Genomic DNA, 16228 nt, shown 5'->3' with positions numbered 1-16228 from the left:
TAGTTGTTTTGCCTTGTGAATTTGCGATGTGCATGCCTGTGTGTGAATTTGTGGTTGTTTCCGTGAAATTGGGTGCTGTGGCCTGTGGGAGTTGGCATGTGGTCAGTTCTGGCAGATCTCGACCGATTCAAGTATGATGGTTCGGTTTGCTTGCGAATTTTGTGGTTTTGCTTGTGCTTGTGGTGCATGATTGGATTGTACAGAATTTGCCATAAATGATAAATGATAAATGTTTGCTGATATTTTAGGAGACTGTTTACTCACAGATGATGAGCCCGCCAATAGTGTAGGAGTTCTGATGAATATAGCCGTAGCAACTTGTCCGTGTTATTTATTTCTTCTGTTCTTCGTGATGCAATTGTCGAAGTTGAGCTTAAGTTATAGCTATGGAAGAAAGCTTGGCTGAGTTGTTTATTTCGACATGCTGTTATGATCTTGTATTGCAGTTGTTCATCAGAGGCATGTAACTGCAGATATAGGTTGTGAACAATGTTTGTGATAAGTTGACCAAATTGTTATGTAGTACCAGCGCCCATGGTCGGATCTATCTGTGTAGGGTTTACTTTCATCTGAATATCAGGCTCAACAGCTAGAAAAGATATTTGTAACTGCTTTCATGTGAACCTGGCTTAGTTGTAACAACTTGATGAACCCTGGATATCAAGGATTCTTTGTAGTTATTTTGTCAATGCTGAATACACTTAGCTGATGCATACATCCCATGTTGGTACCCTATGCGGCTATGCCTGATTGTTTTGCCTGCTCCATCACAAATTCACAATGCACTAGGTATTGGGGCAATCATTTGACTGAGTCGGATACAACTACCATACATGAGCAAACATTTATGCCCTAACTGCTTTTTATGTTGAAGGAACAAATTTTATTACAACACCTGCTTTCAAATATACTGCTATTGTATTGAATTGTAAAAACATCCAATTGAAGTCCTGTGTTTTTGGCTAATATTGTATGGATTTAAATTATGTGATTTAGTAACACGGAGTGTTTTCATTCCTTTACCTACGCATGCTATTTTTTCTTTTTCATACATTTTTAGCGATGTATAGCATACGGAATCTCCTTAAACCTTGTTTCAGTGTTTGGGTGTTCTCTTGGTAAGACTTGGGGATCGGCATGAAGATTGAACCAAAATCATTCTCTTTCATTAGAAGAGGATGTCTACTTGTTTCTTCTCCCTGCCTATTCAAACTAGCCCATTGAAATTTCTATTTGAGTTCATGTCAGTATAAGCAGTGCACTAATAGCAACTTCTGTTGATCGGCAGGTTGGATGCTAAAGAAAGACTAGCATGGGGATATAGTGGAGTACTCATCAAGGAGAAAACAGAAGATTATTGAGGATAGTGCTGTGTTCTAAAGTAGGTGTCCAAAGTTCATTGACCCGTTTCAAGAAACTGTTGCTAAAAGATGGTTTATATTCTGTTCCCTTTTTGTGGAGAAATCATCGTACTGAATTAGACTTTGCAATTAGCATGCAATGAAATGTTCATGTTTTTGCCGTATCCCTGTGTTCCACATACCAATAGCACTGTCGTGATATCAACCAGTATCGTTAGGCTTCTAGATACTCAATCTGTTATGCATGCGTCGTAACTGCTCGATGCATCTGATCTCCTGCCCTCGAGGTCTATTTGATGGATATGCAGGTAAAAAATGGAAGAATAATAGTACTCGGAAGTAACAACGATGGAGAATCACAGCACACACGTATCTCGATGAAAATTCAGGTGGAGGACCGCGATCATCTGATTTTTGACGGACGTGTATCAGGCCATAATTAGTTCATTACCATACAATTACCATATAAAAAGCTGGTGCTAAGTTGCTACCAGAGACCTGTATGATGTAGGCTGTAGCTCAATAGAACTCATGCTGGGTTGGAGCTCAATAGAACCCGACATAATTGTGTCAGGAATAAGAGCGAAACAGCGTGTCATATAACTCCTGCGATTTAAACACACCTGCACAAGAACTGATAAAAAAGAAGCGCAAATTCAAAGAGGCCAGCGATTTAAGCACAACTGCACAAGAACTAATTAAAAAAAGAAGTCCAAATTCAAACAGGCCAAGAATGCCTCAAGTCCAGTGGGCTGCTACAACCGATGGCGCAACATGATAAGAGTTTGAGTTCAGTTATTTGGTTATACCTGACTGCTTGGGCATGTTTCTAACTGAAGATGGATTGAAGAGTGTTGTTGATTCCGATCACCTGTTCTCGACTTATTCAGCAATCGGCAGAACTTGTTGATTCAAATTAGACCGTTTGGAAGTAGCCCTGTTCGAAGCTGAGGTGGATAAAGGTTAACTACTGACACGCAAAAAAAGAAAACATTAGCACATGAATAATTAAGTTTTAATTATTTTAAACTTTAAAGCAACCTCTATATATTTTTTTATATATAAAATACATCATTTATAGCAGATTAAAAAACATGCTAATAAAAACCGAGATAGGACCTTGTCTATCTCAGGATCTCCTTGTCTATCTCTTGAGGCCCATCACAAAATTTGGGCCCACATCACGTCGAGACGGCGCGGCCCAATTCATGAGGCTTCACGCGACTAGACGCATACCGAATCCCCGATTCGTCCACGCCCCTTGCTGCGCCGCCTCCCTCGTCTCGTCTCGTTCCTCCCTCTCCGGCGGCCGGATCGGCGAACCCCCTCCCGCCGCCGCACGCGCGCGCGCTCCCCGGCTTCGCCGCCGAGCAGAGGGGTAGCGGAGGCTAGGGCTCCCTTCCGGGTAGGTCACTCTGTCCTCCTCTGTTTCGATGTCTCCGTATTGCAGATTCTGCCATGTCTTGGGACTGTGTGCGTATGGATTCCCGCTTGAGCAAGAGAGAGGGGAGAGGGGGATGCTTGATTAGGGGATATTGACATTTTCTGCACTCTGGAGCGTAGGAATTTCAAGAGCATGGAGTAGTTCCCTTAGATGAGAGGCGGAATCAGCTTAAACCCTTGCCCCGCCTCCTTGTGCTTGTAGGGTTTCCTTACTCGCATTTGATTTGAAACCTATGACCGGCGTAGAGGGTTTATTATCCTTTCAAGGAATTCTGTTGCAGATTTTGATACTCGGAACTCCAAATCCGTAGGTGTCAATATTAAAATGGTGCTACTGTGTTGTGTATTATCTATGGATTTGTTTCATCCCCCATCCTGATGTTTGAGCAATTCGAAGTAAATTGCATTTTGTTTGTAGTGTGGAAGTCAATGACAAGTAGTAGCAGATCCAGGTTTTTAATTTAACTGTAAAAGGAAGATTGTGTGCTTAGCATGCTTCAGTACACCAGCCCATCCCGCCCTAATGTAGCAATGCCTCGCACGCATCGTAGTATTATTCAGCTGCACTCACATTTTGCTGGAGTTTGCCAGATACAGAACAGGACCAGAAATTGTTCCAGTTCAACTTCACTTGCCACGGCTGCCCCAGTCGAAGGGACCCATGTGCTTGCCTTTGCTAGGCCAAAAACTTTAAGCTGTATATTAATCTTCCAATGGTTGTACTCAATTTGTTCATCATGTCACTATTCACTAAGCTGCCATACTTGATTTAAGTCTCTGTGTGTATATCCTTGTGCCCACAGTATCCCTGCCAAGGCTTTCGCTTGTCCTTTGTGTGGCCAATTTGATTGATAAAACTATTCAAGCTACTTTGAACTGGTTTCATCTGCAGTTAGCTATTTTCTTCAAACCACCTAAAATTTGTTTTTGCCGTTACTGTTCTAATGTTGATTGGTATTATGTATAGTTATTTTGTATTAATTGGACCACTTTTGTGACTTACACATATATTGAAGACACAAATGTTCTGTATCAACTGTTATCTGCGATTGTGGGGGTTCCATGTATAGCCAGGGTGTTGCACCAAACATGAGATCCAATTTAGTTTTGCCTAATACATCCAACATACGCATATTTGTCTCTGGAATTTGGAAACTGTAGCCCGGTGCACCCACTGTCCTTTGGTTTTGTACAGCAATTCAATCGTTTTTGCTCTGGATTTGTACTGGCTGTGATCTTGCTTGTGTGCTGGAAGAAGGATGGTGTTATCCTTTCTGTTTGTTTCAATATTCTTCTGTACGCCTGTGTAGGTAGGACTTGAAGTGGGCTGTTCAATTCTTCTAGTCATCTTATAACTCTCTTGATCGCAGGAACTTAACTTCCAACTTCAAGATGTTCCCCCCAGGCAACAATTCTTTGGCTCTTTCAGCCCCAAGGCCAGGAATGGAGCTGGCTAACATTCAACAGCATCCTAATCAAGCTCTTGGGCCTGGTGGGAAGCAACGTACATCCAGTCTGGAGGCCCCAATAATGCTACTCTCAGGCCATCAGAGCGCTGTGTACTGTATGAAGTTCAACCCTGCAGGAACTGTGATAGCATCAGGCTCCCATGACAAGGATATCTTCTTGTGGTATGTCCATGGTGACTGTAAGAACTACATGGTACTGAGAGGGCACAAGAATGCTGTTCTTGACCTTCAATGGACTACTGATGGGACTCAGATCATCTCTGCAAGCCCTGACAAGACTGTGAGAGTGTGGGACATTGAGACTGGCAAGCAAGTCAAGAAGATGGCCGAGCACTCATCTTTTGTCAACTCATGTTGCCCGGCTCGAAAGTGGCCACCTCTGGTTGTAAGTGGATCGGATGATGGAACAGCAAAGCTGTGGGATTTGCGTCAAAGAGGTGCTATACAAACACTTCCCGACAAGTACCAGATTACAGCCGTCAGCTTCTCAGAGGCGGCAGATAAGGTTTTCACTGGTGGCCTAGACAATGATGTCAAATGGTGGGATCTCCGTAAGAATGAAGTGACAGAGTATCTCAAAGGACACCAGGACATGATAACCGGAATGCAGCTTAGTCCAGATGGGTCTTATCTCCTAACCAATGCAATGGACAATGAGCTCAAAATCTGGGACTTGCGCCCTTACGCCCCAGAGAACCGGAACATCAAGACCCTCACAGGACACCAGCATAACTTTGAGAAGAACCTGTTGAAGTGCAGCTGGTCCCCTGATAATCGCAAGGTCACTGCCGGGAGTGCTGATCGCATGGTCTACATCTGGGACACAACATCAAGGCGGATCTTGTACAAGCTTCCTGGCCACAACGGTTCTGTCAACGAGACCGCATTCCATCCCACCGAGCCTGTTATTGGATCTTGCGGCAGTGACAAGCAGATTTATCTTGGGGAGCTTTAAGGGTACTACCATCACATTTTCATCTAGAAGCTATTGTACTATCTTGTTATGAAGGCAAACAGAAACTACCATCCTTGCAATGTTTCATCTGAAAAATTCTAATGCACGATTGACTGACCAGAATCTCCTTTGTAGATTGTATTGAGGCCAGTGGGTCTTTTCAAACTTCTCCATGTTCTGTGCCTTCATCATTCATGTTATCCTACCTGTGACTATTCTGCTATTCCCTGTCAATCACTGATTGCATGTTTACCTCTCTGAAACCTGCTTGCAATCTGCTGATTTGAGGCAGTGTTTAACAAACATTTTTTGTTTACTGGTGGCGCGGGAGCTTTGCTAGTCGACATACACCCTCCAGAAGTTGATTTGTCTTTGGGACGGAGGGATTATGCGAAAGCTATACAAATTACAACCTAGAAGATGCTTGGTGCTTTTACCTGTGGCAGTTCGACGAAACCGGCTACTGATGCAATGTTTATCATCTGCTTAGATTAGTAGTAGATCTTTCTACAACATATATATACCACTTTACAAAATATTAGATCCAAACTCAACTTATAGTCTTACACATTGAGATATAAATGTGTCCATTTTCGAGTTTGAACTTAAATTTTTGGTGGACTGATATATGAGTAATACTATACTCTACACGTCATTGTGTGAATTTCTTTTCAAAAGATTTCACAACTACTCCTATTTGTGTTGGATTTGAAAAACAAAATTACACGAGAGGACATCATCGATGGATTAGAGTCCATTTTCAGATTTTGCTCGTGATTGTTATGGGCCTTATGGCTACGTCAATCTGAAGCAGCCGAGTACACTGTCCATTGCATCTGCCTCTGTCTCATCCACCATTGATGATTCACCAAGGTTGAGTACACTACTGGTGTTCTTGTCATGGTGTGCCCTGCACTGGTAGTAGAACGCCGCGCATGCGTAGCACGCGGCGAGCCTCGCCGCGAGAACGGCCGGGACGACGACGAACGCCGGCGCGCCGTCCCCGCACCACCGCGACGGCGCCTGCTCGACAAGGCTCGCCGCGAGCGCGACGGCGATGCCGCGCGCCCTGCGCCCGGTCACCAGCGCCTCGGCCTTGTCCACGGCGGCGCGGCCCTGGTAGCCGTCCTCCACGGCGGCGACGACCAGGCTCATCCTGCAGGCGATGTCCGAGTGCGCGAACAGCACCGGACCGAGCCACGCCACGAGCGCGGCCGACGCCGACACGGCCATCAGCTCGGCGCCCGCGCCGCCGCCGGTCGCCGCCGCCGCGCCCAGGAACGCCCTGAGCGTGAGCAGGAGCGACGCCATCGCCGTCGTCAGGAGCTCGACGTACAGCGCCGTCACCGCCGGCCGCGTCCACGTGCGCCGCGCCTCCCGGAGGACAGCCTCGACGGAGAGGCGCCCCCGCCGCCGGCCATGGCGCGCGGCCGATGACGCCACGCAGACGGCGAGCACCGACGACGCCACGGACGCCAGGTACCCCACCGGCTCGACGCGCGCGGCGTCGTCGTCGTCGTGGGCGCTCGGCGGCGGCGGCGAGAGCCCGGAGAGCGCGAGCGCGAGGTTGCAGGCCACGAGCACGAGCAGCGCGGCGGTCACCGTCGAACGCCTCTGCTCCTCCTCTCCCATGGAGACGGTCGGCTCGTCGAGCGGGCGAGGTGGTGCGTGTCGTCTTCTTGACATGGCGGGCGCGCGCGCTGGGCGAGTAAACTGATGGAGTGGTAGCGAACGGCGGGCGCGACGCGCGCGCCGCCGGGTCTTCGGCGTCGCGCCAATTTTTGGACTTGGCCGAGCCGCTTACTGCGACTAGTTCATCACACTGCCGCTTCAAGAAAGGGTAGGGATTAACGATTAACTATTTACTCCTTCCTAATTACTACTTGTCACTATTGACTTTTTGTGTTTCAACTTTCATTGCTACTATGTATTTTCACATTGTAAGTAAGCTTTGACTTTTTTTCTATTCAATTTTTTTAAGTTTAACCAAATTTATAGAAAAATATAGCAGTATTTTCAAAAAATATATATATTAATGTTACATTTTAAAAAAACTAATTTGATGTTATAGATGTTGCTAAATTTTTACATAAACTTGATCAAACCTAAAAAAGTTTTATTAAAAAAATTAAAACGACATATAATATGGAATGGATGGAGCAACAATTTGTAGATGATTAAATTACGATGGACGAATACTAATGCTTACGTTGAGAACGCTAACACACTTTGATCATTCATTATCTTTTGAAATATTTATTAATTTTATAAAATGATGGGTGGTCTAAGTTCAAAATTGTAATATTTCCGAACGACAAATATTTGTGAACGGATACAGTAATTAATTATATGTCTTTAAAGTCACAGTTCTTACTAAGCTTGAACTGATTCCACATAATGGTGGTTGGACTGATTCCATAATGGAAGTGGACTTCGACAGCGTCCTTGACACTATGAATCTTTTTAGTTCTGACTTCTGAACTTTGCGAAACGTGTAGCATCAGCTAAAAGCCTGGTTTTCATATCTTTTCGACTTTCAGTAATACAAGTGACACCCCTGCTTGTTGCACAGACAGATGATAAGCAAGTATGTAATAATATCAACATGGAATGAGTTTTCAAGAGCTCTTTATCTCTCCGTCCTGCACTCCTCGTAACTCAAATTTGAATTCTTGGTTAACAAAATAGGATTTTCATCTCTTCAGCCACAAGAGAAACAACCGAGAAATCCTATTAAGCACATAGCTAGGAAGAGAAGTAGCGCTTACCTTGTTCAATCTTATTCCTCTTATCTCGTTGAAAACTTTCAACTCAGATTTAAAAGCTTTCTAGTCAAGATTTATTCAAGTTTTAAATTTTGAGTTTAAAGTTTTAAAATTTGATTTGGGAGTTTTGAAATTTGAGATGCAAGTTTTGAAATTCGAGTTCAAAATTCATGATGAAAGTTTTCAATAGAATGTTTTGAAATTTGAGGTGAAAGATTCAAATTTTAAAATACATTAAAAATTCGCAAAAAATGGGGAAAAACAACGTGTGCTGGACAGAAGCGCTAGCTACCGCAGGCGCGTGCGCCAACAATGGAGCTGACACGTCTACGCCAAATAGCAACCCCTGAAACAACCTACAACCAGAACTCGCTACTAATGACACAAGAACACGACACCCCGAAAGAAATGGATATTCTAAACGACGCCTTTAGAAAGAGTACGACACCGAGAGGGTTCAGGATATGGTTTTCACTTAGAGGAATCCATCAAAGGGCAGGAGAGATAACTCAAAAACGTCCCAAGGGGAAAGCGACGCCCGCAAGCGTCATCATTGCTGGCTCGGAGAGGCTAGGCTTTTGCCCGTAATATTCCTGCTCCCCCGTGTCAAGGTCTCCTGCTGGATATAGAAGTCACCACCAACCGCACTCCTTCGACGCGCAGCCACCGCACCAGCCTCTGCCGACAGTGGCTTCCTTCAATCGCTGACCGCGTCGCGTCGGCCTCCTGCCGACCATCACGTGGCATGGACACTGACCTCCTGCTCCGTGCATCGTCGTCCGCTGCCGACCGCCCGCCGTAGCCGACTACGCATCTTTCCTCCCATCCATTGTTGCCACCCCGCTGCTGCCGACACCGACGCCATCCGCACCGGCCTCTTGGCATCGTCCGTCGTGTGCAGCCGCTCCAGAGTCGCCCCTCACCGCCATGCACACTAGAGTCGCCTCCTATTGCCGCACGCCGCGCGGGTTGCTCAACCCTGGCCAGATGCGAGCAGGGACACGGGATCTGGCCATGGGCATTGGATCCACCGCCGTGCCGGAGTTCATCGGCGGTTTCCTGAGCTCCGCGTCGTCTCCTCCGCGCCCATGCGTGGGTGACGCGGGCTAGAGCCTTGCATGTGGTATTTTTAGGGACTAGACAAAAAATAATATATCAGTCGGATTTTCCCTCTATCCATAACAAACATATGAATTCTTGAAATTGCAGGATTTAATTTTAGAGTTTTTCCTCCACTTATATTATCAGACTATCTTTCATGATTTCCAATAGGAAAAAGTATGAATTACCCCCCCTCGAACTATCGCGATCGTCCGAATTACCCCCCTAAACCCGAAAACCAGACATCGTTCACCCTCAACTTTCAATACCAGACAAATTACCCCCCTGGATCCAATCTAGAGTGGTTTTGTCCTACGTGGTGTACGCGTGGCAGTCCAGTCAGTATTTTATTTATAAAAAAAAATGGGGGACCTACCTGTCATAGTCCCCTCTCTCTCTCCCTCTCTCTTCCTCTCTCTTCCTTTCTCTTCTCTCTCTCACTCTTCCTCTTGCTTTATCGCCGGTCGGCGCAGGCGGGGGACGCGGCGGCGGAGGCGGCGACGGGTGACGCGGAGGCGGCGGCTACGGCGGCGGGGGACGAGGCGGCGGCCGTGGCCACGGCCACGACGAGCAGGCGCCCCTCGGCGCGGGGACGGATGGAGGCGGGTGCGGGCCGCGGCGTGGGACGCAGAGACGGAGGCGGCGACGGGTGACGCGGAGGCGGCGGCTGCGGAGGCGGGGGACGCGGCGGCGGCCGCTGCCACGACCACGACGAGCAAGCGCCCCTCGGCGCGGGGACGGATGGAGGCGGGTGCGGGCCGCGGCATGGGACGTAGAGACGGAGGCGGTGGCGGTGGCGGCAGCGGCCACGACGAGTAGCCGCCCCCTCGGCGCGGAGACGGTCGGACAGAGGCAGCGGCGGCGGGGGACGCGTAAGCGGCGGCGCGGCGGGCGGGACGGACGAACGGCGGTGAACCATGCGAGCCCGCCCTCGCTGCTGGCCTCCTCCAGGAGCTCGCCGCCGCGTGACGCCGTGGTCGTCTCCTCCTGGGCCCTGACGACGAGCGCGACAACACGTCAGCGAGGCGGGAAGCCAACCGCGGCACGGCCGGCGCCGACGACACCACGCCATGGCGCGCCACCAGCGGCGGCGGCGGCGAAGGAGGAGCTCAGCGCCATGGTAGCCGCCCGCACCCGCCTCCATCCGTCCCAGCGCCGAGGGGTGCCTGCTCGTCGTGGCCGCCACCGCCGCCTCCGCGTCACTGGTCGCCGCCTCCGCCGCCGCGTCCCCCACCTGCGCTGACCGGCGATAAAGCGAGAGGAAGTGTGTGTGTGTGAGAGAGTGAGAGAGAAGAGAGAGGAAGAGAGAGATGAGTATGACAGGTGGGTCCCACATTTTTTAAAAAATAAAATGCTGACTGGACTGCCACGCGTATGCCACTTAGGACAAAACCGCTCTGGATTGGGTCGAGGGGGGTAATTTGTCCGGTATTGAAAGTTGAGGGTGAACGATGGCCGATTTTCAGGTTTAGGGGGGTAATTCAGACGACCGCAATAGTTCGGGGGGAGGGGGAATTCGTACGTATTCCTTTCCAATAAGATACAAAAACTTTATCCAAAATTATTCTGAAAAAAAGGCTTTAAAATTAGTACACAGAGAGAACAGCTTTAAATTCAGTGAAACACTGAACCTAGCTCTCATATGCTGTACACCGTCCTTGCCGAGTTTCCTTTTTTTTTGGAATGCCATTCGGCTAGCTTTATTGATAGGATAAAATTGTTACATCGTTTACCAGATGATTCAGAACACAGCCAGGGGGTTCATCGACCCAAGTACAAGAATTTTTTGTCCTAAACGCTAACCTGGCCAGTTCATGAGCCACCTGATTGGAATTTCTATTACAGTGCTCAATAGAAATTGTACCAAACCCATCCCACATCAGCTTCCAATCACCAAACACAGACATAGCCGCTGTAGCAGAAAATCCTCCATCCATCATCGTTGGAACCACCTGCATACAATCAGTTTGTACTATAACATTTTTAGCACCACTGTGTTGCACCAGGGCCAGCCCATCTCTCAGCGCAAAAGCCTCCGCCATCGGTGCATAAAGTACATGTGGAAGGAAGCCGCAACACAAGCTCCCAAGTGATCTCTCAGCACCACCCCAGTACCTCCACTTCCCGAGTCAATATCGAAGGCAGCATCAACATTGATCATTAGCATTCCTTCAGGAGGCTTCTTCCAACCGTTCTGAATTTTTGTTTTACCTTTCTTATTTGACAACATATAGTTTGTGGTTAAGGTAGCAATAGACATTGCCGACCGAGCAGGGTTCTGTATTCGTTCACCATGCACCAACTGTCTTCTCTCCCACCAAATATACCAAGCTCCCGTTAAGATCAATTCCGCCATTCCAATAGCATTCAGATGCGAAACCTTTCCACCCTTCCTTATCACCTCCTCCACCAGAACATATCCTGACCGGTCGAAACCCAGAATCGGTTGTATTCTGCTCCATATGCCTAGCTGCTTCCAAATCAACTTTGCTCTTTTACAAGTAAAAACCATATGCTTGATATCTTCAACTCCTGAAGGACAAACCGGACAACCACCTTGGACTGCAATGTGTTTGTCAGCTAAGATGCCTTTACAGGGAATCACACCATGCAGCATTCTCCATGCAAAGATTTTTATCTTGGGTGGACTTTCCAGTTTCCACAGATTGTCCCAGACCGGCCTGCTCGAGCTACTTGCACTATCAGGCAGTCTCTCCTTGCTACCAAACTTTGCATTCCACTGACAATGGTAAGCTGACCGGACTGAAAAAATTCCTGACCGAGTGTGATGCCAAGCAACAAAATCCTCTCTCCCGGCTGAAATAGGGATTTGTTCGGTTAGCATCAATAGGCCAGAACAAAGTATTTATCAGGTCTTCATCCCATCCACCACTTACTGGATTGATCAGTTCTTCAACTTTTGGGATAATGTTCCTTCCTCGAGGTGTTAAAATCTTCCCATTACTGCTTGAAGGTATCCAACTATCTTCCCATATATTAACTTGTGATCCATCTCCAATTCTCCATATGTAGCCTTCTTTAAAGCATTCCAAACCAGATAGAATGCTTTGTCAAGTATAAGAACTACCCTTTTTTGGTCTTGCCCTCAAATTATTTCCATCCGGATAGTATTTGCATCGCATTACCCTTGCACACAGTGAGTCAGGATCACACAGGAATCTCCATATCTGTTTAGCAAGCATCGCTTGATTAAAACAATATAAGTCCCTATAACCCAGACCACCTCTTTGTTTTGGAATGCACATCCTCCACCAAGCCTTCCAATGTATTCTTCTGTGATTTTCATCATCACCCCACCAGAATCGCGCGATTGCTTCAGAGATACAGTCACATATTTTTTTCGGTATCCTGAAAAAAGACATCGCAAAAACTGGTATAGCCTGAGCGATTGATTTTATAAGCACTTCCTTACCCCCTGTACTCAACATCTTCTCCTTCCATCCATTTATCCGGTTGTTCACTCTATCAATCAGGTGTCGAAAGCAATCACTCTTATCAACACCTATCATCGCTGGGAGTCCAAGATATTTGTCGTTTAAAGCTTCAGTCATAATATCTAGAGGTCCACAGACAGCAGCTTTATCTTCGACTGCAGTATTTCCACTGAAGAAAATACTCGACTTCGCTTCACTGATTTTCTGTCCAGAATTTTGACAGTAAGTATCCAAAATTGCTTTCAGATGATCAGCATTATTCCTGTCTGCTTGCATCAGTATTAGAGAATCATCCGCAAATAACAAGTGTGATATCATTGGTGCTTCACGACACACTCTGATTCCCACTAAATCTCCTCTATTTTCAGCTCCTTGCAGCATACTCGAAAGACCCTCAGCAACCAGCAAAAAAAGGTATGGGGATAAGGGATCCCCCTGCCTTAAGCCTCGAGAAGGTTTACACCATTGAAATTCACCCTGTACTGAACTGAAGAAACACAAGACATTATTAACTGAACCCAGCGGCTATCAAAGCCTAATTTCAACATGATTTGTTCCAGGTACATCCTTGCCGAGTTTCCTAATAGATTAGCCAAAGGGAATGCGCCCACTACAATTTGCCTTGTGATTACAGTGAACAGGTGCGTGCGCTTGTCGAGATTACTGTGAACACAACGGATACGGCCGTACCAGACACGTCCCCCATGTTTCACGGGAAGGCAGCATTGTGATCGAGCTTGTGATTCTTTGTGATTAATCAGTGGATACAGGATTTTGGACTCTAGCTACTTGGAGCGAACAAAACTCACTCAAGTCACATTTTAAGCACAGCGATGTTAGCATGAAAATTCCGTGCGCTTCTTTACAATTAAGCTTCTCTAGTTTTTCAAAAGCAAATTAAATCCAGACCAAAGTAGACGCAGCCATGCATGGGAAACTCTTTAATCGCTCGTGGGGATAAGAGGATGTTTCCTCATTTGCTCAAATATCATCCAAATTAGGCTATGTATATGAATCCAGTTTGAATATAGAGATGCAAATATTAACGAAATACCTAATATCAAATAATTAGAAGGGATGAGGCTTCGAATTCAAGTCGTATAGCCCACCACCTTGTGTAGCTAGTCGGAAAACCGTGTTTCTCCAGTTTGAATATAGAGACCGGATTTTAATCTACTTTCTAAAAAGAGTAAAATGCACCAGCGATCCTTAAACTTGTTGGAAGGTTTCACTTAGGTTTACGAACTTGCAAAGCGCATATCGAGGTTCCTAAACTTGGTTTATTGTATCATTCCGGTCCAAAGCCGTATTTGACCGTGGTCTTGCCTACATGGCACGCCACGTGAACGATGACATGTAATTTTTTTTATTTTTTTTCTCCCTTCTTCTTTTTTCACCACCGCGACGACCCCTCCACTCGTGCCGCCTCTCACCACCGAGAAAAAAGAAGGAAGAAAGAAAAAAAAGAAGGAAGAAGGAATAACAAAATAAAAAAAAATTCCATGTCATTATCCACGTAGCGTGCCACGTAGGGAAGACCACAGTCAAACGCGGCTTTGGACCGGAATGATACAATAAACCAAGTTTAGGGACCTCGATGTGCACTTTGCAAGTTCATGCACATAAGTGAAACATCCTGACAAGTTTAAGGACCGCTGGTGTATTTTACTCTTCTAAAAAAATCATCCAAATAGATATAAAAGAATCTGAAATGAAGAATCATTTGCTTTGAGAAAGATGTAATTAAGGCGTACGCACGTTTTCTCGAGCGATTAGAATCTATGTTCAAGCATAAGAGTTCAATGCATGCTTGAACGGGGGTGTCTGATACGCGAACGATCGCGGCGATCGTCCCCCCGCGATCGAGTTCGACCGGGTATATTTGTTAAGCCAACAATACCAGCTATACCATACTTTTGCTTCATATCAATATTATCTCCATGTGATTAGTCAAAGTGATTATATTTTATAGCAATTAGCATATGGTTAGTGTTCACTTAAGCATATTAGGTATGCAGTCCTTGGTTATATTAGAGTTAAGGATTTTCTAAATAAAATATTTTTATAAATGTCAATTTAAATTTTAGATTTTATACAAGAAAATGGTAAACTTTATACACGTAAACTTTATACACGTAAACTTTATACACGTAAACTTTATACATATAAACTTCGATAAAAAAGACTTTATACCTAAATTATACTTTTAAATAGATAAAATTAGATTTAAATTGTACAGAGAAACGTGATCGTGTTCGCCTCCCCCACGCGACCGGTCGCTTAATAGCAATCTTGTGTGAAGATATATGGCTGTCAATTGGGACTTTTTGGAGAGAGAGACATATGGAGGAAAAAGGAAACCGTCCCATGTGTGGGATAGATGTGGCCCTCGTCTTGCCATACATACATATCCATCGCATTTGCCGTATTATTTGCATCTCTCCGGCCAGCCGGCCGGCCGGCTGGTACAATTATACCAGCACACGGTGGCGCCACACATCTCTGCCGTTCTTGTTGCATCTCAGCCGTACACTGCTTTTGGTGAGATCTAACTGGACCATTTCTTCTTGATGAGTGGTACTCTCACTGTATGTATATGATGATTATGGTACATGTTAGCTAGTTGATCAAGTTCCCTCGTTTTTTTTTGTCAAACTGTGATGATTAATTTGTTATATATGGTTGATGTTTATTATATGGTGCAATTCATGTTTGGAGATAGATGGAGAGATCAATGATAGATTGAGACGAGATGAGAGACGACAATTAGTGTCGATCGATCGAGATGTCTCCTGCTGGAGAAGAGGATGATCAATGAGATGTGCTAGTGTGTAGCAATAAAGGCTTGTTCTTCCCCGTTGGCAATTTGGCGTACGTACATTAAGTAAGTAATTGTAGTGAACTAGGATTACCAACGTGGGAAGAACAAACACTACATAAAAGAGTTCAAAACAATATAATAATGGATGGATGGGTGGGTGGGTATATATCAAACGTGTTGGATCATCTCGTGGTATATTCCATTCTATGTATGGCCTCGTGGAAACACTCACTTTAAAAGCCTTATAAAATAACAACCATGTTTGTTACTCTCTCCGTTTTTAAATATTTGACACCATTAATTTTTTAAGCATATGTTTGACCGTTCGTCTTATTTAAAAACTTTTATGAAATATGTAAAACTATATGTATACATATAAGTATATTTAACAATGAATCAAATGATAGGAAAAGAATTAATAATTATTTAAATTTTTTGAATAAGACGAACGGTCAAACATCTTTAAAAAAATCAATGGCGTCAAATATTTAGAAACGGAGGGAGTATAATTTATAACACCTTCTTTGCTTCTTAATAAATTTTAAGAAAGACTAGGGGACGGGATACTTTAGTGATTCCCCTTTCTTTCCTCCGCCATCTAGCTGAGCTTCCACCCATGAGCAAAAAGCACCTACATTCTCTAGTTCCCTGCCTCATCGGCCACATCAACAGTAGAGAAGGAAGGAGCGCATCGAGAGGAGGAGTCAGTGCGGTAGGTGGCTGACCGGCCAAGCAGTAACGGTGTGCACTCCTTTCTCGTGTCATGATACCTAGTATGTATGGGTACCAACTATTATCTAGGTACTAGACCCTGGTGTTTTGGTACCAATCCTTATATCTGTAGGTATAAGTCATGAT

General features: G+C 45.5%; 1 protein-coding gene across 1 annotated transcript; it reads left to right on the top strand.

Moving 5' to 3' along the window:
- Positions 1-2595: 2595 nt before the first annotated feature.
- On the top strand, positions 2596-5462 carry LOC127777818 (uncharacterized). The gene is made up of 2 exons (XM_052304437.1): positions 2596-2766; positions 4175-5462. The coding sequence occupies exon 2, from the start codon at positions 4197-4199 to the stop codon at positions 5226-5228; it is 1032 nt and encodes a 343-aa protein (XP_052160397.1). The 5' UTR covers positions 2596-2766; positions 4175-4196; the 3' UTR covers positions 5229-5462.
- Positions 5463-16228: the final 10766 nt, after the last annotated feature.

Source organism: Oryza glaberrima, chromosome 6 (assembly GCF_000147395.1).
Source record: "Oryza glaberrima chromosome 6, OglaRS2, whole genome shotgun sequence".
Classification (NCBI taxonomy): Eukaryota; Viridiplantae; Streptophyta; class Magnoliopsida; order Poales; family Poaceae; genus Oryza; species Oryza glaberrima.
This window is presented reverse-complemented; position numbering and strand designations above follow the sequence as displayed.